Raw genomic sequence first — 26,687 nt, 5'->3', positions numbered from 1 at the left:
CCAAGCCAAGGGGACAGAGACATCTTTCCAGCTGGGCATGGAGAGGGGTTTGAGAACGTCGGGGGCCAGGCTTTCTCCCAGAGGCACAGCACCGCTACTGACCTGCCTGGTACCACCACACCTCCCTTCTCATCACTCATTTATGCACAGAAAGCTTCATTGCAGTGCGTGTGCATGTGTAAATACAGAGCAAAGAATTATTATTTGAAATTTTAATATAAATCCATGGATCGATATAATTAATATAGATAATGCAAAACAGATATGATGTGTTATAGAAACAAAATTTTAAGGCCTTTATAAAATTATTTATTTATTATTATTTATTTCCAGAAATGAGTGTGCATATAAAAAGATGTAAAAATTGCTGTTGTTTTAAATTCTAATATAGATTTATGGATAAATATAATCAAAATATAATATAAACATAAATATTATATGGTATATTTTTATATTATTTAAATTTTATATATATATATTTAAATAACGTCTTTGTGCTTCTATAAAATCAAGGATTTCCAGAAATAAGCATGTTTGTATACAAATATATATATATATATATATATATATATATATATAAAATCGGCACTTCTTTTAAATTTTAATATGGATGTATAGGGCGGTTTAATTAACACGTAACATAAGAAATCGCTGTCGTGCTCTATACCCACACGACTTTCCCAGCGCGCTGTATCTCCAGCAGGGAGGGAGGCTCCGGCGGTGCTGGGGGGTGCCGGGGGGGGGGCGGGCAGCGAGGCGGGGGCGGGGGCCGCGGGCGGGGCGGGGCGGAGGCGGCAGCGGCCGCCCGGGGCTCTGCCCGCTCGCTCTCCGGCGCTGCCATGGCTCCGCTCCGCTCCGGCCCGGCGTGGTGGCGCGTCCTGTCGCTGGCCGTGCTCGGCCCCGCGCTCTGCGGCCGCCCGGCGCGGGCCGAGCCGGAGCCGGGCCCGCCGGCGGCGGGGGACCCTCACGGGCGGCACCTCTACAGCGCGGAGATGCTGCGGCACGGCGCCGCCGCCGCCCCCCACTTCGTCATGTTCTTCGCCCCGTGGTGGGTACCGAGCGCGGCGCGGCCCGGCCCGCGCCCTCCGCCCGCCTCTTCCCCGCTGACGTGGCGGGGCCGGGCCGGGCCGCGGGGAGGCCGCGGGGTCGCGCTGCCCCGAGCCCGCGGCGGGGCCGGCGGGGGGAATGGCGGGGAGGGGCAGCCCCGGGGGCGGGGAAGGGCCGGGACGGGGAGCGGGAGCCCCGCGAGTGCCCGGCCCGGGCCCCGGCGGCCGCCCCCGCCCCAGAGCCGCGGGCTCGGCTAGGTTGGAGGAGAGCTCTGAGATCATCAGGTCCAGCCTATGGGCGGCCGGAGCCGCTCCCGGCTGGGGCTGCGGGGGAGTCGCTCCGGCGTGCCTCAGAGAGACCCAGAGCAGCTGCACTTGGCCGCCGTCACTTACTTACCCTGTGCCCCCCCCAGCCCAAGCTCGCAGATGCTTTCATTGCAGAATCTATGTTCTCTTTGCAGTCGCGAAATTTAAAGGTAAATTTGCTGTGTTAACCACCGTGCTGTGTCCCCGAGGCCACAGGTATCCGTAGGAGAGCTGGAGAGTTCTTACGTTTACAAGAGACCCACCGGGCTTTTGTCCCGGGCTGGTACTTTGACACGAGAATGGTTGAGATGAATGAGAGAACAGTGCTTTTCTGGATATTCCTAGTCAAGAGGACAGTACTTCTCATCTCTGCATCTTTTCTCATAGTTGTTCATCTTCTTCTCTTTTCTTTGCCTCTTCCCCTACCCTTTTTTATCTTGCTGATATCCAGTAGATGTTATTAGGAGTTCTGTTGTTAGGGTTGTTAGGTTTCTTTTTTCCTTTTTTATTTCCTCCCAAGTTTTCTTTAATCTAGATAAAATGAAGTTAAGGGAACAATGTGCAAAAAAGTTACGTTTTGATCCAAAGTTACCATTGCTACATGGTGCCATTTAGGCATGTGAGAGTCTTTGAATTCCATAGCAGGAAAGCGTTTCCTTTGAAAGCTTTTTTTGTTATTAATATTGACTTATTTATGCCATGAGAAAATGTTAAGTAAAAGCTTGAAAGAGCAGAAGCCTTTGTTCTCTGAAGATCACAAAAGTGGAGAACGCCTGACTTGGTGGTGCAGGAATTTTGTCTGGGAGTGCAGTGGGGCCTAAGAAATGCCTGTACAGGGCAGGAGTGCTTCTGTTCTCTTCTGTACTCAGGTGATGGTATCTGTGTCTGTCCACACTTTGACTGACTGTTTCACAGGCATCCCTCAAGCCAGATGAGCTTTCTCTTATCCTGAGACACTGTTTGTAGGAGACCCTCTGCCAAAAGGGCTGTTGCAGAATCCAGTATATGCTGCACGTCCTGAGTACAGATCAAAGGGAGTGCTGGCCTTGCAGACTTGGATCACACTGTGCCCTTGGGAGGGCTGAGGATCTCTGCCCAACTTAAGTGTGAAGGAACAGTGTTTTTTACCAGATTTGTTGCAGCTTCTCTGGATGTTCTCCTCATCCTTAGCAAATCTCCAGATCTCTGCTTCTTGGCTTCAGGGCCCTTGGTCTGGATGTCTGGCTCCTGACAGGCAGCAACAGGGCCAGGTTTCAGGTAGAGCAGAACAAAGGGAACATCCAAGTGCCTGAGAGAGGTGCTTATACACACCAGTAGTTTTATTGTCGGGGGGGCAGCCTGACAGTCCTGGAGTCTACATTATAGCCTCTTGCCCTGTTCCGAGGTGATGTGCTAATCTCCTAATGCTTCCCACAGGCTGTTGTCTGTAGTTCCAAGGCAAACAGGGAGCAGCCCAAGATTCAGCTGGGATTGTCTTTCAGATTTGTGTGGGTGCCGCTGATGTTGCACATCAATGCTACCAGTAAGAGCTGGGTTAGAGCCAACTCCACCCTTCTCTTCCAGATTCTTGAAACAAATGTTGCTGAGGGCCTCACTCAGGAACAGTGGTGATACACAGGGGGTCCTACATTTGTTTCAGAGATGGCAGGATACTCCAAGAAGAGAGCATTCCAAGTCATTTGCCATCACATGTCCTAAGTTTTTTGTTCAGAAGTCTGTCCCACTTGGTAGGTACACTTGGGGACAGAACAGGTTACTCTCTCGGTGGCACAAAGTATTTTTGAGTTTTTTGCCATGGCAATTGCATTTCTATAGAAGAGCAAGGTTCCCCTGGTTCTTTAGCAAGAAGGAATCTCAACTGAGTAGTTTCACTTCATTTTTTTGACCCTTACAGATCTTTCAACATATGTTCTTTATTGGTAAACCTGGCAAGTCCACTGAGCTGCAGCAGAATTGATCACCAGAGTTCATTGCTGTTGAATCAAACTCTATTGACTGGATTTGACTCCAGTTGAATTCTTCTGTGCAGAGCAGGACTGGTCCTGGGCTGTTTATACCCTTAGCCATGTCTATGTTTTTAACTGGATAAAGAGATGAGCTGTATCTTGCTGTGGAGCTGCCCTTGCTGGGTGCAGAGTTCAAGCTCTACTAGGGCCTCCGGAAATGTCTGTGTTAGTCTCTTTTGGACCTTCATTTGTTCTTGCCAATGGAGGTTGTGGGTGCTCACAACTTTCTAGCCCACACAGGCATGAAAGAGCAGAACTCTTCACTGACACCCAAGTCTCCACTGTCCCCAGCAGCTCCCCCAGCCCCACTAATGTGTTGTAGAGAGCAGCAGTGAAGGACTGTGTAGGTGCATAGGGCTGAGGGAAGTGTGTGATATTGCATGGTCTTGCTCTTTGATTTTGCCCTCCTTGGTTTCATATGTATTTCCTTGGAAACTTCAGAAAAAGCATTTTCGGGACTATCACGTATTTCCTTCTATATAATACTGTTTGGGGTTTTTCTCAGAGAATTACTAACTAGTCAATTACTGATTCAGATAGGGACATTTTTCCTGCTTTATTCTCAGTTTCAGCTTCTACAATCCAAAGAAGGAGGGGAAGGGGTGTGTATAGCAGAGATCACAGTATTAAGTAGGGACAAGGCAGATCTGCTGTGCTTTAAAAACAGAGGTTAATTAGATGGGATTTCCTTACCTAGTTTTCCATGGTTTGTTCTCTAACACCAGCCAGTATTCATTTGGTATTTTGAATCACTGCATCCACTACGGGAAGGGATCAGGGTGTCTAAAATCCTTCTCTTAATTCAAGCTCTGTGAAGGAGTTGACTATAGAGGGACTTCAGTCAGAAGTTAAATATTTAAGAAATATTTGATTTTAATAATAACACATTGTATCCCTTCACCGGGACAATTCAGAATAAGATCACATAGGAGGTTTCATAAAGCCACATCATGGGAGCATGTGTGATCACTGTGCCTGACTGTTATTGAACTTTATTAAGATCAAATTTAAGATCAAAAAAAATTATTTATGTTAAAGTAAATCTCAAGGTTTTTCATTTTGTTGGGGTTTATTTGTTGTTGTTTTTTTTTTTTTTAATCTCAATGATCTCAGGATACCTAAAAAGGTGTGAATCCCTGCAACTTTTCTACAAGTGTACTCAAAATCTTTCGTAAGAGGGAAACTATACTAAGTCAGAGCAAAGTTCTCCAAAGTCCTAATGGTGATTTAGTTGTTACTTACAAAGTAGAAGTTGTAGGTGATGCCAAAGCAAGAATGTTTTCTGTTACTCTAACTTAGTATTTTTTCGATGTCTTGGAGGGTTGGCAAAAGCAGCCATTAAAGAGAAATGAAGATCCATTCCTTAAAACTTTCCATCATACTTTGAGGATTAGAGTATTGCTATAATGACTTGAAAGACTAGGAAAACAGTGAAAAGAATAATAGCTATTTTTTACTTTTGAGGAGGTGCTATTGTAGCAACTGTATGAGGCCAGTTTTCTGTGTGTATGCAGATTTAAAGAGTTGATGGTGTCCTGCTGGGACAGAGCATAGGATTGGAGGATTTTCACAGAATATTCTAAGTTGGAAGGGACCCACAAGGGAAACCATATTGCGAAATCAGTTGTGATGTTTCTTGACTTGTGTGTTACAATTCCTCCAAAGCATGGAAGTGCAAGTGGCATTACAAAGAGGCTGGAAACTATTATCTTCTTACCTATTGCTAAAAAAGGGGAATTTTGAAATATTAGAATGTAAAGAAAAGCTGGGCAGCCTTGAAGGATTTTTCGAGAAAGCTGGAAGGCTGACAGTGCTTTGATTAATAGCCTTACTAAGTTTGGGGGGTATTCATAGGATCTGTACTGTAAAAGGAGAGTAGCAAGAGATTCTCAAATCTTGGTGTTTTTCACATGAGATGAGTTTGCAGCATGCTGTAGTTCTTAACAGCATTTGCTGTTGCTTAGTGTAACAGTGCTTGAGTATGGAAGATTTCTGATGTAACTGATTTAACTTTTGATTTAAAAAATCATTTAAATTTATCAAAATCACCATTCTGCATATAACTTTTCCATGGCTTCATTCCTTTCTAAGTGTGAGCAGCTATTAAACAGTGTCTTGTTCCTTCTGTCACAGGTGTGGACATTGTCAGCGCCTCCAGCCAACTTGGAATGATTTGGGAGATAAATACAACAACATGGAAAACCCACAGGTCTATGTTGTTAAAGTGGATTGTACTGTAGATATTCCACTGTGCTCTGAATTTGGCGTGCGAGGATACCCTACGTAAGTATAGAAAGAAGTCTGCTCCTATTTTTCTCTTTTAGTTTTCCATGATCCTCTGCCAATTTCTTGAAGCTATCTTCTAAACTATATTTTTGCTGGGATTCTTTGTAGCCCTTTGGACCTGCTGTATTCATTTTAAGCCTTTTTACCAAGTTGCCAAGTATCATGTGATACGCAGTACTCTTATGGGCTTTTTTTTTTCTCTTCAAGAAGCTGTTTTATGTCTTGGAAGGTGTCTGTGTTTAACTGAAGTCCAGAATCTTCCTGTTCTTTTGTCTGGGAGTACCTCTTTCTGAAGCAACAGTACATTGTGCAGCTGTGATGTGCGTGACAGAGCTGGTTTCTACTGACAGTACTTCTAAAAGTAGCTTGCCACAAGTTTGTCTGTACAGTGCACCCTTCTTAATTGCATTAGAGGTGATCTCTTAGATTTTTAGTGAACTTAGAGCTTATAAAGTAATAAATTAATAGTATCACTTAGCATAGCATTGGTGATATTGTGTGGACTTTTTCCTAGCTAAATTTGCTTATCTTGATCTATTGTGTAAGTATTTTAAGATATGTTTATGCTGTTATCAAGGATGTATGTCTTACTACCTCAGCTTTGGTAGGCAGAACATGGTCTAGAGTGCCTATGAGAGGTCAGTGCCTTTGGGTTAGATGTGTGTTCCCTTTTAAATTGCCAGAAAAGGAGCAAAAGGATTTTTCACTCGTGTCTTCCTTGAAGCTTCTTGCAAATATGGATAGGATCCTTTCAACTGCTTTACTAATTACTCATCTTAGTGGGGATAAGTGGAGGTTGTAATCATCTGTAGCCCTTCCACAGCCTGTACTTTTCAGTTTCCTTCCCTTTGCTCACTTTGTCTGGTGTTTTTGCCAAGCCCAGCAACAGCCTGAACTTTTCATTCGCTCCTGGCTGCACCCACTTGGACGCAGATGAGTGCGACTGAGTAGAAGTTGAGAGTTATAAATAGCACAGTCCTTGTTGAGATAGGAATTGTCCTTAAGGGCAGTGTGTGTCTTGCTTCCACTACAAATGCCAAGAAAGAATGAATGTTACAGTTCTGCTTTCATATCTCCAGAAGTGAGCATTGGTTGTTGTTGCATATTTGCACAGATTATGTTGTGGTGCTGTTCCTCTTAAAATAGAGTGACAGAGATTTTGAATAGGAAAAAATCAATGGATGTGTAATTGCTGGAGGGTTTTTTCCCCCTCTCTCCTCTTTAAGGTCATTGAATATATAGGAATAGTTAGTGCTTGCTTTTATCTATTTGAAAAGTTAAAAATAATAAGACAGCCATCTGCTAGGTATAGAAACATAGCAATGAAGGGGAATTCATGGTATCAGCTCTCTTCCTATCTGAGTCAGTTTTGAACTGGTTTGTTTCTAAAAACCTCCAGCGGGGAAATTTCACAGCTTCCCCAGGCAGAGATATTGTCACAAGTCCAGGATGTGCTGATCCCTACGCTGCTTTTCCAAACACCTGTCAAAGGAAAGACTGCATCCTCTTTTCATCCCCTCAGAGGAAAAGTGGCTGAGCAGGTCCCTGCACTTCATATCGCAGTTGTCTCAGGATTATTTGGTGCTGCAAAATAAATACTCTCTCAAGTAAACTAGAGAAAACTTACCCATGTTGCCAGAAAATAAATGTTCAGCTAGCTCTTTTTAAGATGTTAGCTGAATTTGTTTTGTTACTTTTCAAAAGTATTGCCAGGAAGTGTCTTTTAGATGTTTTTTTCCATTTCCGTTGCTTCCTTATTATTCTTTCTATCATCACAAGGAACATTCAAGAATGCCTTGAACAGAAATGGCAGTGGGAGCTCCTGTCTCTTTTGAATGTATTTGCATTGTGTGGTTTTTCAACACTTTCATATGTTCATTTCTTGCAACCGTGGAACAAGAAGAGAGAAAAACATTTCAAGAAACTAAACAAACAGTACAAAATAACAGCTTGGCAAGGGGAACTGAGGGCTAGGTGACATTAGTAATTGAAACTCTGATTAGCTTTAAAAAGAAGACTAAGTCAGAATTCAGTATCATACCTTTATTAAATATATTTCCAATTTTAACTTAAAATTTAGTAGTAGAAGCTTCGCTTAGTCTATGGAAAAGTATTGATAGCGATTGTTGAACTTTACAGTCATGAAGTCTGGATGCCTACAAGCAGTCACTTATCCTCTTGTCCTATAGTCTTGTCTCAGTGTGTTTTTAATACCACATGGAAAGCCCCACACTACAACAGCAGTCAGGGAACAAAAGGTGAGAAAAGTTCCTGGGGATATAAGCACTAGATATTTTTCCTTAGGTGATAGAGAGGTGAATGAAACAAAATTGATGCTCTTTGACAAACTGAACTAGGATTCATAGAACTGAATGCTGCAATTTTTAAATTGCTCTTTCTTATTGATCAAAGTAATATTACACTATGCTGATTTTTAACTTAGTATATTTTATTGTCACTTTTAAAAATCTCTTTAAAGCTTACATGGGAGTGAAAAAGGGTCCTAAGTTCTAGCCATGACACTTCAGTCTGAAAGAGGTGCCTGATGCTGATGTTAATAGTCAAGAGATCTGTTACTACAGCCTGAGCTGCATTGCCATGGATTAGCAAAGCACATTAACTTTCTAAAAATGTTTCCTGTGTGAAAATTTTTGCCTTACTCTGCTCTACATTTTGACCCTTTAGGCTAAAGTTGTTTAAACCGGGACAAGAACCTCTGAAATACCAAGGCCCTAGGGACTTCCAGGCACTGGAAAACTGGATGTTGGAGAAACTAAATGAGGAACCACCTGTAAGTGAAAAGGAAATACTCTTTTCTGCAGGCTTACTTATCTATCATTTCTTTAAGTTAGGTTTCAATTTTCAGGAGGAAATCTGCTTCTGAGAATACAAGTCAGGTTGCAGTATCAATCTGAAACAGCTTACATGTAAGTCAGAATAGTAATTAAAACTGTCATCCTGTGACCTGCTCTCTGTTTCCTGCTTTTAAAATTACAGCACACAATGCATTATACATTTGACATTTTAAGGTACAGTCCTTGCTGTCAATTCATTTGACACCTGTAGGCCATAATGTTTCTAGAATAAGAGAAGCAATTTAGCTCTAGTACATTATAAATTGCATTTGTGTTGGCCTTAATTACCTCTTAAAACATGGATGCCATCTTTAGCTGAGTTATTTTCTGATAATATTGTAGCCTAAAGAAAAGGTTTAAAACGATCAATTAAGCAAGCTAAGCTAATACCATCACTAGGAAAATCCTTAAGTTTAGGGGTATCATTCACATACAGGAGCCAAGCCTTACCTAAAATTTAATTTCTGGTTGCTGTTTCTAATCAAGAGGAAGCTTTAGTGATTGCTGAACCACAGTTAGAATGTGATTACATTTAAACAAACATGGTATTTTTAATAATTTAGCATTAAATGCCAAATTATTTTAAGAAATACACTTTGAGGTTCCTTAAAAATTCTTTTCAGCTCTAGAATTAGAGTCTAGAAAGTGTTCACTTGCTTTTGCTGAAATGCTCATGAGCTTCTTGCAAGTTATATATATTGAGTGTTTGCTCTATTTCCATTCTTGCTGTCTTCATGGAGCCATTAGTAGACAGCATTCCTTCTGACACCAGAGGAGCAGAAAATAGCTTTTATTCTATTTTTAAGTAGCCCAGAGGCCACTGAAATGGGTGTGATGGCAGTTGTGGCTGATGTGTGATGCTCTGGAGGCACTGTTATATAATTTAAGCGTGTTAATATATGGTGATCCAATGAATGCTACAGCAGTTACTGTGCCCTGTGACTGTACTAGAGCACAGTGAAGACTGGTATTCCACAGACTCTGGTAACTCTCTTTTAGTGGCAGTCCTTTTCACCTTTTGCTTTCAAGGAGCTTTTTAGGAAAAATTAGGTACCAAAATGAAGCTAAATACGGACATTGCTTTAGGAATTTAAAATTTCAGAGTCTATGGCACTATCACATAATGGTGTGATACAGGAAACAAATGTTGTGTATTTGCTGTAGAAGAGAAATAAGAGTTAATTTTTCTCGTGAATAGGACCCAGAATCTGATGTGGAACCACCAAAAGCTCCTGAACCTAAGCAGGGAATGTATGAGCTCTCAGCAGACAATTTCAAGATGCACATAGCAGAAGGTAACTGTTTTCTTCCAAATAAGAGAAACTAGGTTACAGAGACAGTAGTGGGAAGTCCACACCAGAAATGTTAGTTTTCAGGGTACCTCCTTCCCACTTTCATTTTCCACTAATACCTAGTGAAAGAGGATGAAACTGCAAACTATGTAAAAATGCATTGCTTAAATTACATATTGCAGACTATGAGAACGTTAAGTACAGCACTCAGAAGGCAGTAAAATTATGGTTCCTAACCCCAGGGAGGAAGCTAGTGGGGCTTGCTGCACTAAACTGTCCCTTTTCCTTGCTCAGTCACAGCCTTGCCATTTTGTGTTTTGCAAGTCCCATTTCCTCCTTCCCTAGGTGCTGGCTTGTTCTTCCGCCCAGGCTGTTATTCTGGATAAGTACAACCCACCTGCTTCCTCCTTCCAGCCCCCATCCCACTCCAGTCTGGCCCTTTATTTGATATTGTTTAGCTTCCTTCCTCCAGAATTTAATGTGGGCAAAACACGTTGTCTGTTTGGCTACTTTAAAATATATTTTGTCTGGAAGCTTTAAAATTAATGCGAGGAGGGATACCTAATATGGGAAATTTCACCCCTCACATGATGATTTTTTAGACAATGAGCAAAATCTTAGAATACAGACTTGGGGCTGGCATGACAACAGAGGATCCTACTTTCTCCATCTGTTATCTGAAAAAGAAAGGCTGGATTAAATTAAATGTTTGCCCATGTGATATCAATAGGGAGGTTGAACCAGAACTTCTTAAAGTAACCATTAGCTGATTAGAAATATTTCCATGTGTAAAACAGCATTTTGTGCAGCTAACTTAAAATCTCCCAGCGTGTCTGCTTACTGTGGAATTCAATCAAAATTCTCAGTTAATTTCCCTCTAAGCCATCAGCGATATGCCAAGCATTTGTCAACTTAACTACCTACTCAGACTGTAAAGTTCAGTGCATTGTAAATGTTTTAGTGTTTTTATTATGTATCCATTGGCCTTCATAGAGAAGATATTCTCATGGTCAAATATGATGGTTAAGCAGGTTTATGATCATCTGTAAATCTGTTGTCCTCTCTTGACTTCAGTTATGAGAAGTTTGGTGCTTAAATTTAACATGAGGCTTAGCAGTTATACCAGCAATGTTGACTTCTGTTCTTAAACAGCCTCCTTTTACCTTTTTGCTGCTCTGGGACAAAAATAAGTTATGTTGTTTGCTGTTGAGGAGAGTATGTCAGAGTCCATGGTAAAGAATAGCTGTTTTTGACTAGTGTTCTTATTAATTCATGGGAAATTTAATCTTGCAGTTTACTTGACCAAGACAGAGCATGTCAATCTGTTTGAAAGTTTTCCACATGCAGACCAGTCAAGTTAGAGAACACTGTTACTACAGTTTGTTTCCTGGTTATTTTGTACTGCCTTTCCTCTGACCTTCCTTTGTGGACAAGCCTTCAAACTAGAAAAGAATTCAAGTAATACCAGCCCCAAAGCAGTCTTCAAAGGATTATGAATAATTCTGCTAAAAAGAGCTTTTCTCCAGTTGCTGGTGTTTCCTGCAAATTAATTTTTTCCCTTTATTTTAATTAAGTTCATTTTTATTTCATTTAACAGAGCCTTGCCTTGATGTGTGCAAAAATGTGCACCAATTTGAATTAATTAATCTTAAGTGAAAGAAATTGCATATTCTTGTACTTTGCCACCAATAACATATACTTTTAAACTAAACCTTAGTAGAAGATAGCACAGAGACTCTTCTCTGTGTAAAATGCCACAAACATCTACTAAAGGCAGAAATTTCTGAGTAGCTGACATGAAAATTAAAAGAGCAAGGCAGAAAAAGAAGAAGGCAATACTGAACAACATTTTTCAGGTAATTCATGGATGTAAGCATTTCTTAGGAAACACCATTGCATGAAGCTGAAGTTTAATACTTCGATTTATGCTGTTATCAACATATATTCCTTGGTAGATCTTTCTACTCTGTAACAGGGCAACTGATTGACACGGTAGAATTAAACACTAAGGTAAATGGTTAGGTTAAAAGTATCAGTTTTAATATCTCACTTGTTGGCTTGAGATTGTGAAGCTGTTTGGATTTTCAGGAAATTTGGCAACGCTGTGGGACTGCATACAGTATTGAAAACCTAATTGCTGAGGTATTTTGTCCTGGCCTTTGATTCAGTGTTTCCTATCTTTAACTCAGGAAATACCATGATAAATTTGCAGCCTGAGATTAGTACCTAGGCTTGAAGTGCAGCCAAGTTCATTCCAAATGAGCTAAATATTTTTTTCTTTTTTTTCTTTTTTTACTTAAAAGGTAATCACTTCATCAAGTTCTTTGCCCCTTGGTGTGGTCACTGCAAGGCTTTGGCCCCAACCTGGGAACAGCTGGCTCAAGTCTATGAGCATTCAGAAACTGTCAAGATTGGTAAGGTAGGTGAAGCACTCTTAGTTTGAAAATATGGTTTGTGTCAATGTATGTTTCAGCCAAGAATCATGCCTTTTGTGCTATGATTTGCAAATAACAATTGTTTTGTTTGTCACCTCTGAAATCCTTTTATAGTCATAGTTTGTATTTTGGTTTTGAGAGGGTCTTTTTTTTTTCCTCCCACATCCACAGCTAACAGGACCTCCCCCATTTTAAGCAAAGACTTTTTTGCAAACAAAGCTGCCTCTCTGCATTTCAGAGAGCTGGGAATGAGTCTGATACTTCAGATGCAGGGAGTAATATTTTGAGAGTTATTTTTTGTTATTCATTTTCTTCATTGCCAGAACTTGATAGACTTCAGTATTTATTTTGAGTGGGAAAGTGACTTCTAATTTGTTCTTTGCAGCATTGGATTCCTAAGCAAGCTTTAGCCCTACTGGGTATTTATGATGAGTTATTTCTTTGTTGGTTTTGGTTTTTTTCCTCCTTTTCCCCATAAAACTTTTAAAAGGTTTCAGGGGGTCTTACACCTTAAAAATTGATATCTTGTCCTGCTTTACTATTTCCTTAGGGTTGATAACCAGGTTCTGTGGTGTATTTACCATGGGAGCTTGTTACTTGTACGTGGAGTGACTTCTGTGCAGAGGTATGGAGGTGGTCTGGCAATTGCAGTTACTGGCTTTATTTGCTGACCCATACCTAAGTCCAGGTGGCTCACGATGGGAATCCCTCTGTATCTGCCAACAGTGCAAATTGGACCGGATCAACTTCCACGTCCCTAAACTTTCACAGTGGTTCCACTGATCAGAAATACTGCATGGCAGCAGCACTGTCAGTCCTGCAGAGGGACTCTCCCTCTGCTGTCTGCCCTGTCTCTGCCCTCACAGCACTTTCAGCTGTAGCAGGAGGGATGAGCTTGACTTTTTTTTTTAATGCTTTTGAAAATCTGTTAATTCAGGTGTGCTGTACATGTACAGCACAAGCCAGCAGAGTTGAACTTTAGAGGAGACATATATATATGTAAGTACAGCTGAATTTCAGAGAAGACACACAAATATATATATATTCAGACCTGGTAGATATAAAGTTAGATTCCCTCTGAGAATGAAATGTCAGAAGCTTTTTCTCCTTTGAACCTTTCTGTACTTTTTGACATCCTTGTTTGCTGTCTTATGAAATCATTGCTTAAGTATCTTGATGAAGTTACCATTCTTTGATACCCAGAGAAAAATAAACAATAAATTTCCAAAATTTCTGTTCTAATCTGTTGTCTGTGGTGTTGGCAGTTCGTGTTACTGAGAGTTGCTATTTAATACCTCCACTAAGATTTGTCTTGATGCCTAGACAATTTTATGTAACTGTATAGCTTGTGAAATATCTTTTGAAGCATGTCTTGGCTAAGATTTGAAGTCTGTAAGTAAACAGGAAACACAACTGTTTCTAAGAAGGTTGAACCATGACCTTCATCTAATCTGGGGGAATAGTGTCTTAAAACTGTTTAATTTTTAGAATTTATCTTCAGTGAAAAGCTTATAAACTAGTAACTTTACAGACTGGTTTGTGACTTATTGGAATTGAATGTTGCTATGCACTTGGAGCTTCCCTTGGAATACAGTTCACTTGCTAGCTGTTGACATGCCTTCTGAAGTCTTTAAGGAGTAGTCTTTTAAAAAATGTGTGAGCCAGTATGTCCTCCCTTTAAATCTCTCTCACATTAGTCTTTTTTGTCTCATTGTCCATGCACTGATTTTATTAGCTGAGAATATCAAGTACTTTTTAATTGAAATATTTAATTATGTATTCATTGTTCTTTGTAACTGCTACTACTTCCTCTAGCCATACCTCCCTCCCCGATCCCTCCTTAAAACAAATAAATAAATCAAATACACACAGAGCCTCCCAATTGTACAACAAAACCACTCTTTGGAAGGCAGACGTAATCATTCTCGAGACAATACTTGGTACTGAGTTTTGCTGAGCCTTCTATTGCTTGTTCCTGTATTTTTCTGAGCTTTTAAACAAGGGAGGCTGTGATGCTTGTTGTGTGTTTATTTTAGGCACTGAATGGTTTTGGGTTTTATTCCCAAAATGTAGGTCGACTGTACCCAGCATTATGAAGTCTGCTCTGAAACCCAAGTTCGTGGTTATCCCACACTCCTCTGGTTTAGGAATGGTGAAAAGGTGAGTTGGCCAGTTCAGCAAATGATCACACCATTTTTCTCTGAATAATATTTGGACTATGCTTACATTCTGGAAAAAAAAAATCAAGTGGACATATACAAAAATCTACTTGTAAGAGAAAAGGTGTTGGAGGTTCATTTGGGTACTAGAAGAGTACTTTCTCCACAGATAAAAGTTAAAGGTTTTTGTTCTCTGTATTTTGCAAACAACCGATACAATGTTTATAAATCTGTAAGCAGTATCTCCAGTTATGCTGCTGTGTGAGAGAATTCTGGGTTTACTTTATCATAGTATTTTAATTTGCATGGAACAAAAAAAACATAACTGAAATAGAAATAATAAAGTATGTAATTTTCCCAGTGTGTATCAGAAGGTTCTCATCTCAAAGTGATGCTCATCTGCTGAGTGATGTCTACAGATGCAAATTTTCCTTATGCAAACCTGAACATTTCACATGATACTGCGAGTGAGAATCATGTGGGCCCAATTGACATTTTTCCTTACAGCAATTCAGAGAACTAAAATATTCTGAAATCATGATGAGATAAAATATTTATAAATACCACATATATGAACAGCAGTAAATAAGCATATTATAAATTGTAGTGTTATTCATACTATATTTCATAATTTCAAGATCAGTTAAATATATTCAATAGATATTAAACACAGGCCTGCAAGAGAACCCAGGCCTACACTTCTAGCTCTTACCTGCTGAGTTCTGGGCAGAGGGGAAGGAAGAGGGGGTTTTCTCCCATTCATTTTGCTTTCCTGTTTGAACATTTACAGTATCAGCAATGTTAAATTTTGCTACTCAAAACAGTTTAGTGGTCCCTGCTTGTGGCAATTTTCTGTCACTCAAAAGAGAAACAGGCCATAAGCACATAGCAGTGCATATGAGATTTAGTATAAGCATCTCTGTAAGATCAGAGACTAGGGAATTTAAATGAAGCAGCCCCAGTTTTTCTGAATCCCAGCCAGATTCACATAAGTGTGCAGCCTTGTGACCTCTCAAGGCACACAGCAGCAGCACAACTGGAAGCTGAGGGAGTGCTCAAATCATGCATGGTGGCATGTCCAAGGCTAAAGGTTTTCAGTTAATTAAATTTTAGTTTAAATGTTGTAATAATTGAAGTTTGAGTTCCTTGGAGTTGTTTGAATCAAGAGTGCAGTGAAAGAAAAAAAATCACTGCTGTTGTATTTGGTAAAGCTGAACCTCAGCCATTAATCTGAACGATGTATCTCAGTTGACATCAGACTGTCTTTCCCTACTGGCAGTGTGGCATTCCTTGGTGGAATACTGCCACCAAAATCACATGTTCCTGCATGGGCTGAAACAACATATTTGAAAAAGCACAGAACAACCTCAACCATTTTCCTATCATCTGTCCCAGCTGGCAGCTATGATACTGCTCCGTAAGGGTACGGAGGAGAACTGATTCAGTCATCCAGCCTTGTCAGTAATGCCTTCATCCCCTTTGCCATAACTGCAGTCTGACATCACACCACTGCTGCTGGTGAGGTGCAGCAGATGCTGGGAGGAACCCTGACCCTGCCCTGCTGGCATGGGTACAAACAGGTACAGGCTTGTATTTGCTCCTTAGGGATTGACACCCAGTGCCAGGGAAGGGGCAATAGTTACAGGAAACATCAATTACAAAGGAAGGAAAATGTGTAGAAAGAGTTCCAATGATAAAGGAAAGCTGAAGACGTCTGCTCTTCCTTCTAATGTATGGAAGAGTCTATGTTGTTTCTTAAAGGGTCTTCCCTGTCTGCTTGAGGAGATTCATCTTGCAGCCCACACCACATGGGACCATGCATCAAGAATTCTATCCAAAATGGATATGTAATGCCTCAAAGATATCATCTCTCTTCTGAACAGGAAAATTAGTAGTAATTTTCACAGATTGAGGCAATCTGAGGGCAATCATGCAAGACCCAGATTGGAGAAGGCCGAGAGTGGATTTGAGAGAAGAAAGAAACAAAGAAGCTGTTCACGAGTGCTCTGATTTCTTGTTCTGACAATCTCTTTGATTGTCTTGTTCTCTAGATTTGGAAAGTACCTGAAATATGGGGAAGCATCCTAGGTAAACTGTGGCCTCTCAAAGATCTGGCTGGCTGAATGCTTTATGTGCAGGTTAAAAGTAGGATTAGACTTTTGTGAGAGTGGTACCATTGGAAATGTATGCCCTGCAGCAGGTTGCTGTTGTCTCTTGCACTCAGGTGAACTTAGGTGCCCAGAGTGCATGGCCTTACTATTTGGGTTTTCCAAGGATTTGTGGCAAGTATGTAGGCCAGAGGAATGACCGTGTAGTCCAGAGGCATGCAAGTTAAGGTTCTGAGCCCTGTCAAAGCACTGTGTAGAGCTCACAGGGTAACACAGGCCACACCCAAACCACAGTGGGTATTTTATTGTTCCTTTCCTTGTAGTAGAGTTAGAGTCCAAAAAAAAAAAATTTGAAAATGCTGACTAGGGTAAGACCAGGAGGTCAAAGTGGCAAAGTTTCAAAAATTTGCTTCTACGTTTCTAAAATACCTTTCATTTCAAGGAAATTCTAGATTATTCCCTTTGGGTACTGAAGAATCTATGGCACAAGCTGAAGACATGGAGTGAATGGAATGTCATAGAGAAGTTTAAGAACAAGATAATCATATTTATTATTTATAGGCTTACACTCAGCAATCTTACGTTTTGCTAGCAATTATTTATTTGCTATGTCAACTGCATATAGAATATTGCAATTAACAAACTATTGATTAATTGTAGGGTGACCAGTACAAAGGCAAGAGGGATTTTGATTCCTTGAAAGAATATGTGGATTCCCAACTACAGAGCTCTGGGAAAGAGCCACCAGCAGATAAACCTGTTGAAGCCCTACCGCCACCTGCAGAGCCCACCCATGCTGAGGTACGCGCTCCTGCACTGCAGCAATGTAAAGTGTTCAGACGGTTTTAGCAGCCTGCCTGAGTCTTCCATGTGTTTCTCTCTTTCTGACAGCTTGACAATTTCTGGTTGTAAACAGTACCAAATACTTCCCTGGTTATTTTTTTTTAATTAATGAGTGGAATCAGATCATAAATCCTAGAAATATTTTTATTAACCTGATGAATTGGAGAAGGGAAAAAATCTGATTCCTATTTTATGGTTGCAATTATTTATTCAGATACAGGTGTGAATGTGGTCTTTTTGGCTTATGGAATTGCTGGCACCTGGGTCTATATGACAGCATATTTCACCATTTTAGCGATGAACATTTCTTGCAAGATTATCACTTGAACCCAGGAGGATGGTGCACACTGCTAAGCCCCTAAAAAAAACAAAAGCCAGGGTTCTATACTTAGAAACCTATCAGCAGAAACAATGAACAAAGATTATGAAGACTAGTACCACTGTGGTAAGGTAACGTGCCCTGTGACAAGAAAACTCCTTGGGATTTAGAGACTTATTTTAATCTTCGTTGTAGGAGCTACAGGCTTATGTTGTGAAGAAATTGGCAGAAATAACCTTTGCACTGTTGTAGTTCGTGTCATATAGTTTTCTGTCTTTTCTAATCTCTTTGGCATTTGATCTGCCATTTTTCTGGGAGATGAATGAAAAATTGGTGAGGCTGAGAAATTAGGGATAGATTTCAAACATAATTTTTCATAAAATGTGCAGAACATACTTTCTGCCTATAAAATAAGGGACAGGGATTTACATTCGCTTGTGATATAGAATGAATTTAAGTAATTAGGCAACAATATTATTAATATAATTAATTAATATAATATTTATATTAATATTATTAATATTATTAATATAAATACAGCCTCTTAAAGGAGAATATTACCTTTCCCATCTGACTTTTCCAGCAGCATTGTATAAAGTGACTTGCCAAACATTACAGACCACATAGATTTGCAATTCTCATGCTCTTCATTTTTTATTTTTTTAATTGACCTCATATTTGGAAAAACCCAATGAGCTGGTGACAGTACAATGCCAAAAGTAATTAGTTGTCTTTCTATTTTTATAGAAATAACACAAACCACATGTGACACAAATTCCCACTTCTGTCTTGCATTCACTAGCACACACACAAGGAAGAAAGGATTGTTGGGGAATGTTTTTGCCAAATAAAAGTAGACATAATGTAGGACTCGTCCTTACAACTTTTATCTTCAGACCCCTTGACTCTTTGTTTCCATGAATTTTGAAACAAGGGGCCAGCCCCTGTAGCCAGCAACACTGACTGCATTTGCCATCAGTTGACCACTGCTGGTACCACAGGCAGCAAAAGCAATGAGTTCCTACTCCCAATGTGTGTCCCACTGTTGAGCCCCTACTTGGATTCCCTATGTCTCATATAGCCCAAGCACTTGCCAGCCCTTTTACAGAAGCTGTGCTTTTACATCCATGAGACTTCTCTACTGCCAAGCATGGCTAAAATTATTCAAAAAATGATCCAGGTGGATTAAGGCAGCGTGACCAGCAGATGCTCAGATTATGTGATTGCATTAGATGTCGTTTTTTGAGACACAAAGCTAAAATTGAGATATCTGATATTAAATTTATTTTTGTGGTTATATAGTTCTGATACTAATCTACAAATCTTTTAAGTTCATTTTACTGTGCAAATCATGGGAAAGGTGTTTCTAATCAGGTTTTCAAATTTTGTATCTTAAAATGTATATTATATTTGAAACACCAGTTTCAGATATCCATTTAGGAAAATCAGAGTAGAGGCATAGTGCTTATTTTTTGCTCCATGTAATTATTTCTGATTATTTAATAATCAGAAAATATAAAAGTATAATTTCTAATTTCTAAATAATTATTTAGAGATAATAACACTTCAATTTAGTAAAATAATTCCATGAACTAACAGTTATTTACAGAAATGTTTAAAGGTACTGGATAATCTGGATTTTCAAATTTATTTTTGGCTTCACAAAATTTACTGGGGTTAAAATAGAATAGCTAATACTGTCAGCTGTGATCTTGTTTTTCTTTTGCCTTCATTTGATTTTGAAGCTTTTATAGGTATGAGGTGCTTTTATTCATTTATAATCCCTCCCACCCTTAAAGGTCTCATGCAAAAAATTAAGTTTTAGCTTCATGCTCTCATATGAGACTGTAAGCAATGTGCTTTCCTCCCATCATTCCCTTGCTCCTGATGTTATTAGGAGTAGAAACTTCTCCTGGCATCCATGCAAGTGTGGTATTGTGATGTCCTCTTGACAGGCAAATCTGTGCTTCTGCTAAGTTTTTTACTGTGCATGCAACGCAGGGGAAGAAAGAACAGAGGGAACAGCTCTTGAGACATCACTTGTGTGCCTTGAATACCTCATTAAAATCTCAGATGGCCATTACTTGCTTGAAGCCAACTCCTCTAAGGGCTGTTCCTTGAAAAAGTGTATTAAAATTAAGGTGAGTTTTTACAATTACTGAAAATTTGGATACAGACAAATCCTATGAAAATAGAAAAGCTTTGTTTCTCCGGTTATAGATGAGATTCAGTATAAAATACACTTTCTCTACATCTCTCTAGGGAAGGAAAGTAGCTGAGAAGTAAAAGACAGATCTGCTTCTGCTATTCTTGTTTATGTTACTAACAATATTATCTTTTCCAGTTTCAGTTTTCCTTTTAGGAAGGTAAAATCTCAGTAGGCTGATGTTATATATACAAAAGTTTTGACTTTTTTTCTCTGTTTTTATTTTCTTTTTTCTGGGGACAGGCTGCAGTGCTCTCTCTCTCTGAAAAAGACTTTGATGCAACCATTGCTAGGGGGATCACCTTTATTAAATTCTACGCTCCATGGTAAGAAGTTTGCAGCAGCTGCTGTTCAGGATTATTGCTGGCCTAAGCTGTGAGTGCATTAGTTGCTGTAGGTCTTTGAGCTGTAGTACTGTATTTGTTGCATCCATCTAAACTGTGAATTAGCTGAAGAATGTGTGTACTGGCAAGAGTTGCAGCAAAAAAAAAAGCTCAGTCTTGTTTAGCTCCCTTGAGCTGCCTCTCTGGAAGGGCTGACACAGAAGCTTTACCCTGTCAGCCTCCAGGTACTGCTGGGCTAACAGGGAGGGTGAAGCTTTCTTTGCAGGTGCAGCATGCTCCTATCCCTGGATCAGGGTAAGATGAGGGGAGCACATCACCATATCTCTGTGCTGACAAAGGAGAGGATGCTGGCCTTAGGGCACTCTCAGGCTCACTTGAAAGCCTCATTCGAGCACCTGAGTTTTGATACAGACTGTTGAGTTATGGATAATTAATTGCTTGTTACTCTTCAAATAACTGTCAAAAAACTAATTTGCACAAGTGACAATCTGAAGATGTTCTTAAGAGTATGTTCATGTAGTATGTTCTTAGAGGGACCCAAAGTAGAAGTGCCAGTGCAGATGGTGTAGGTGTAGCTACCCAATGAAAGGCATTGGAGGGGGAAATGGAAGTAATACCTGGCATCTGCCATTCCTGCTATATCCAGCAGAGCCTGGGACACCAGCTGGGTTAAGACCTCAGTATTACAAACTTGTAGAACAAATATTTCCCCCTTTTTCTTACTATTCCTGTTCTGAGAGAAAAAGAGTTTCACAGTTCTCTCTCTGGTTTATAGAATTCATCTTACTTGTGCCTCTACTGAATTTAATGAAACTTGAATGCCATCTTGCTCATCCATTTCTGGTCTTTTAGCCAACAGCAGGAAGCCTATATAGGAGGAGAGATTAAAATTAAGCTGTATTTCACTGTGTGAAACATAACACATTTCTGATTTAACCACTTGCATTCCATTAACACAGGATATAAAATATAAAAAGATCTTTCATTTGCATTACAAAAGGCCCCATTACAAAGCAACTGCAACCCATATTTAGATGTGCTCAGGCATCTCAAAATATTACAGTGTAACTTCAACAGTAGGCATGAATGTGTTTCTTAGTGTAGGCAAGAGTTACCTGGGAACATTTCATTTTGCTTCAGCTCAATGCTGCAGGCTTTTCCAGTGTTGTCACCTTTTGCTGCTTGAGAACCACTTCTATGCTCTCTTCCATCTGTAAGATCTGCTTTTGGATGTGAGCAAGTGTCTGCCACCACTGGGTTAAGAAATACCCTGCCCACAGCATGCACTCCCCTCACTGTTTATGCTTTTTCCTATCTTTATTCCCTCTGTACTCTCAGAGGGATTTAGATTGAGTCTGCCTGTTCTGCTTCTGCCCCACCTGCAGAACTGGCTGGGAAATTCAGTTCACACCTGTGCTCAAGAGCACCTTCCAGTCTGATTGCTGAACCCAGGGCTTGTTGGCATAGCTACTAGTTCATTACCTGGAGCAGCTTTTTCTGGGAGAGTTTGAGATCAAGAAATTCTCCCTTTTTGATTATCTTTTGTTAACAATACCATGTCCTCATCTCATGAGATTCTCATGGGATGCTGCAGGATCTCACAGACAGGATCGTTGTTGGATGGCAGGCCAAGAAGCAGCAATTTCAGGATGTAGAGTCACCAATGTGTGCTGCCTGGCTGCAATGTTCAGAAAGCCACCATTTAGGAAAATGCTTCCTATATTTGTGTATCTCGTATCCTAGTTTTGGCTCTGAAAGTCAGGCTTGTGACTGCCTGTAGTGCTCTGCATATAAATGACCATATTCTCTTCCAAAAAGATTAACTTATGTAGGGCTCAGCAAGCACTATTATGTTGCTTTCTAGTTCTGCCCTTCAGTTAGTTTTGGATAAATATTAATGTTAACTTGCATCGTAAGCACAAAATCATCCTGTTCTAGTAGGTTTTGTGCGTGGTCAGAAATGCTTTTATACTGTCACTGTGTATTAACAAGGTGGTTTAAATATACACTGGCTTGCATTAAGAAAACTTCTGCTGAGACATCTTCCATTATTTTTGTAAATGCCCTGATCCAGCCTCAAGGCAAATATGGGTCTGTTTTAATAACCCAATTAAGGTGCAGCTGGGTTAGAACAGAATGAGCAATGCAGCTTTAAAGTCCAAAGTGCTTTGGGAATTCTTGAAGGCAGTAAGAAGTTCACATTAGGAACTTGGCTAAGCCAAGTTCAAAATATAAACAAAATGAATGCTTTACTATGCATTGGTCAAGAAGGCCATTAGGAACTGGAAGAAATTTAATAGGGAAATTAAAATCTCATTAAACTGATTAAACTCGGGCTACGTAGCTTTAGCATAACTGGTATATGCAACCTGAAAAATTAATTCGTACTACAAACATTCTGTACATACATTAGTGTATTCCTAAAAGCATTTTTGTTTCTAAGAGATCTTTTTTTCCAGTTAAATATTCTCTGTGCTTGTCTCTATTTGTCTTCATATTCCTCTGTGGGGTAAAATGTTAATGTACCAATATCTAGAATACCATTCTAGGCAAGACTAACAAAGGACAGAAAGTACTTCAGTGCTTAAATAAAATCACTTGTTTTCTTGGCTCATTTACTGACGTAATAGTGCAAGGGAGTTGGAGGGCCAAATCATCAGGGGATAGGAAAGGCTGCTAGTTAAACTTACAGCAATTGCAGCAAGACAGTAGAGATCAAGAGGAAGGTGTATCTGCTAAACATATCTCCCTCGTTTGTTTCTAGGTGTGGTCACTGTAAGAACTTGGCTCCAACCTGGGAGAACCTTGCCAAAGAGCAATTTCCAGGTTTGACTGATGTCAAAATAGCAGAAGTGGACTGCACTGTGGAACGTAACGTCTGCAACAGATTTTCTGTAAGTGTGAACGTTCTGAAATGAAGGGGACAGTATTGTGTGCCAGATGTTGGAGGCTCCAGCGTGCAGCCCAACTGGCTGCTGCACTCCAGGTGCCTGCTGACCCTACAGTTGTGGTCTCTGTTCGCCAAAAAGAGGCACCTGGTGACACCATTTCTTTCCTGAGCAGTTTGTTCAGACTCGGTCATTCTTATTATTGGACAAAGCTGAAGAAGTCCCTACTTTAGGAAACCTCTCTCTCTGAAAGCATCAGGGCAGTCTTGTGGTACCCAATGCCAAATTCTGCTCCTAGACAAAAAATGTCTTTCAGAGCTGTTAGGCAGACAACTGCAGACAGAGCTGGAGCTGCCATTCCAAGAGCCTAGAAGAACATGTATTACCCCATTCTATTGATATTCAGAAATTGCAGGTTGGCACTGAAAGTTCTGCTGTGGGTTTGGTTTCTTTAAATGAAAATGGCTTACTGTTTTAGAGGGGTTTGATGGCTTTTCAGAATCAGGTAAATGTGAGTGATGGATACAAGTTTGAACATTAATAGCAAGTTTCTTTTCTGGTGTGTGTCTTTTGAAGGTACGTGGCTATCCCACACTTCTGCTTTTCCGAGGTGGAAAGAAAGTCAGCGAACACAACGGAACGAGAGACCTTGAATCACTTCATAGTTTTGTCTTGCGTCAGGCAAGGGATGAGTTGTAATAAACGTCTGGATGCTCTGTCCTTGGCTGTCTCTGTACAGTAGCTGAGGGATTTCTATCTTTGCTCATTTTCAAACAGTGTATTTGGGGGGTGGGGCTTTTTTTGTTTCTTCGTTTCTAGGAAAGTGAATGTACTAAACTTTGGTATCTTCCCCTTGTGTGTGTGTTAGAGACATGCCTCTGTGTGTGTGAAGGAAAGCTAACAAGCAGTTACTGTGCAAATCAAGAGTATTTTCAGCATTGGTAGTTGCACTGCATTTCTGCATTCCCGCAATGAAGTGTAAATGGTTTCCTTTGAGACCAAAATACGTTAAGAAAACCAACTGAAGGGCAGCAGTAGAATATTTTTGTCTTCAGGTTAGATCTGGTTAAAAAGTAATCCTTACAAATGCTTACCATTACTAGAAAGGCAAAAGCTACAGCTGCGTCGAGTCACTCTTACCTCTAGAATTGTACTTAATCCCTATTTGTCTTAATATAGCTGCTGAAAGACTGAAAACACACACACCTTTGGAAGATACCAGGCCACCATGAGCTGGTTGTTTCTTGTTAATCTTTTCAGCATGGGAGGTCTAGCCATAATGAAAGTGATGGTACTGTAACATGTGCCTGAACGTTACTGGTGCCATAGTGTACATGTGTCAGGTGGATTTCCATAGGCTGCTGCCATCCAGCTCCAGAGGCACAACTATGCTCTACTTCTCTAGAGCCAGAGTGAAAAATAGGTGCTGTTATAACTGCTCCCTCAATGGTAAAGGATCAGTTAGACTCCAGAGCTGACGACCTGTTTCCTACCCCCGCCTGAATCCAGCCATTGTGCTGACCTGCTCCCTAGTCAGAGTACCTAGAGGACAACAAGTAGTACAATGTATAATATTTTTTTTCCATTCAGCTCTTCTGCAGTAGTGTAAAATAGTTCCCCCCTCTCCTTGAGCCTTAACATTTTTCCAAGCTGTAAGCATTGCTAAGTTTGAATGCTAAGACCACACGCTTTGTGGTGTTTTGAATTATAATATGAATCTATTCTTTGGTGCATAAGATGTTCCATGTTAGACTTAACTGAAAGCCAAAGAATTTACATTGCAGAGACGGTCACGATACAAAGGCAACAGCAAACCAAGGACTGAATTCTGCTGTCTCATGTGCAAAGAAACTCATGGAATGAGGATTGCTACAGGCTAATTTGACTAATCTGTCAAGATGCTGGGTTTTGTCCATCATATGGAGTAAGTTGGGTTGCTTATCTTTTTTATTAAAAAAAAAAAAAGGCAAAACATCAATGAACTTTTAAACCAGTGAATTTCTCCTGGTTCTTCACTTCACTGTCTGTCCAGAACTTTTGATTCTGTTCAGTCTGAAAATGTGTGAAGGTGAAAAAGCCACAGTGAAAGCTAAGTGTTGTACTGGCAGAGGTATTGGATCAACGTGTGTACTTCTGCCTTTCAGGAAGCCTTTATTGTGTTTTTAACAACTTTCTAGTGAAGCACAATCTCATGAGTTTCTTGTATAAAATCCAAGTGGTACAATTGTTTACACTGAGATTTTTTCTAAATAAAAACTTTTTTAAAAAGCAGTCTTTCTATAAATGATACAGCACAATGAATATACAGTGACGAGTGCAATAAATTATAGCTTGTATTTACAAGAAGCCTTTTTAAATGCAAGTAGAGGTAAGTGCATTTAATACAAGTTTAATATTGATCAAAACAATTTGCTATTAGCTTCTGCGAGACAAACCATGGCTCTACGCTGCATATCCTTTATACCAGTTTGTTAGTTGCATGAGTTGAAAGGGAAAGATTGCAAATGCTGACATTCTGTCTTCCTGTAAATAAACTGTCCAGCTAGGGAATGAATGACCCCTAAGCTTTTACGTCTGAATTACAGCTGAAGAAGTGTCCTGACTTCCTTCCTGGGCAAGTGGTAGTAGATGAGGCAGCTCCACAGCGGGAGTGGAAGGAAGTTGCATAAGAACAATTGTATAAATTTGTATTGCTCAGATGGTGAACTGGGAAGACCAGCCAGGGTCTAAGTTCATGGTAGTATTTCCAACACAGGGTGCAGCCAAGCCCTCTTACACTTGCAAGAGCAGAGTTAAACAGTGCTGGGAGCATAAGAGAACTAAAACATCTGCTTTGGCACAATTTTAGATGCTTACTGTCATACAGATGTCAGGAGAAGACTAACAGTCTAGGTGCAGTAAGTGGTCCTTCTGGCGAAAAGGATCTTGCTTGAGATGTACACTCTACATCTGAAGTGCTAACACCACTTTCTTTAGCTTCTCTGTCTCTCCCCTTCATCTTCCCTCCCCACCTCCAAAGAGACCTCACTTGTTTTGGATGGTGAGTGCTCATCTGGTAAATCTGCAGCACATATCCAAGCACCTGCTCCAGGCCAAGCTTCTCTGTGAGATTAAGACCATCCCAGCCAAATAAAGTGTGTGGGCATTTTGCTGCTGCTGCTGCTGAGCTGAGCAGCCAGCATGGTGTAGGGTGAGTCTGTAAGAAGTCCAGCAGTTTGCTCCCACCCCGGGGGTGCTCCCCACACCCCTTCCTCCCACAAGGCACATACATGGTGTTCTGAAGGCTGGTTCATCACATGGGTTTTTAGCCCAGCTCGTGAAAACACGGAGGGTTGTATCCAAGTTCATGGCAGCATTACAGAGTCCATGTGAAGACTGTTTGTCAGTGACATCCACAAGCTCTTACCACCATATTTCTGTATTTCTTCAAGATTACATTGGAATTATCATCGAAGTAAAGTACAGATATGGCATTTAGTTTGGTAGGTGCACAGCATGGTTTGGGAACATAATCAGGATTCATAAGATGAACCTGTTGCCAAGAAAGAAAACACAAATGAGACACTGGTATATTGTTTACAAATTCACCTGGTG

General features: G+C 40.3%; 2 protein-coding genes across 2 annotated transcripts in view; one reads left to right on the top strand and one right to left on the bottom strand.

Annotated features, from left to right (window-relative positions):
- Nucleotides 1–762: 762 nt before the first annotated feature.
- On the top strand, nucleotides 763–25,364 carry TXNDC5 (thioredoxin domain containing 5). The gene is made up of 10 exons (XM_063402081.1): nucleotides 763–1,048; nucleotides 5,492–5,641; nucleotides 8,330–8,435; nucleotides 9,698–9,794; nucleotides 12,095–12,210; nucleotides 14,300–14,386; nucleotides 17,154–17,294; nucleotides 20,105–20,187; nucleotides 22,970–23,099; nucleotides 23,670–25,364. The coding sequence occupies exons 1-10, from the start codon at nucleotides 840–842 to the stop codon at nucleotides 23,790–23,792; spliced, it is 1,242 nt and encodes a 413-aa protein (XP_063258151.1). The 5' UTR covers nucleotides 763–839; the 3' UTR covers nucleotides 23,793–25,364.
- Nucleotides 23,886–26,687, bottom strand: part of BMP6 (bone morphogenetic protein 6) — an 89,243-nt gene continuing 86,441 nt past the window's right edge. Inside the window, exon 7 of the mRNA XM_063402067.1 lies at nucleotides 23,886–26,625. Within this exon, the coding sequence (XP_063258137.1) occupies nucleotides 26,476–26,625 (150 nt within the window). The 3' untranslated portion in view covers nucleotides 23,886–26,475. The remainder of the gene's footprint in view (nucleotides 26,626–26,687) is intronic.

This window comes from Prinia subflava, chromosome 1 (genome assembly GCF_021018805.1).
Source record: "Prinia subflava isolate CZ2003 ecotype Zambia chromosome 1, Cam_Psub_1.2, whole genome shotgun sequence".
Classification (NCBI taxonomy): domain Eukaryota; kingdom Metazoa; phylum Chordata; class Aves; order Passeriformes; family Cisticolidae; genus Prinia; species Prinia subflava.
This window is presented reverse-complemented; position numbering and strand designations above follow the sequence as displayed.

What these genes read in the sequence shown, in the direction of transcription:
- TXNDC5 (XM_063402081.1), top strand. Translation starts at nt 840, where the DNA reads ATGGCTCCGCTCCGCTCCGGCCCGGCGTGGTGGCGCGTCCTGTCGCTG. An exon ending in ATTAAATTCTACGCTCCATG is followed by an intron (nt 20,188 to 22,969) that starts GTAAGAAGTTTG and finishes GTTTGTTTCTAG; the next exon opens with GTGTGGTCACTGTAAGAACT. An exon ending in ACGTCTGCAACAGATTTTCT is followed by an intron (nt 23,100 to 23,669) that starts GTAAGTGTGAAC and finishes TGTCTTTTGAAG; the next exon opens with GTACGTGGCTATCCCACACT.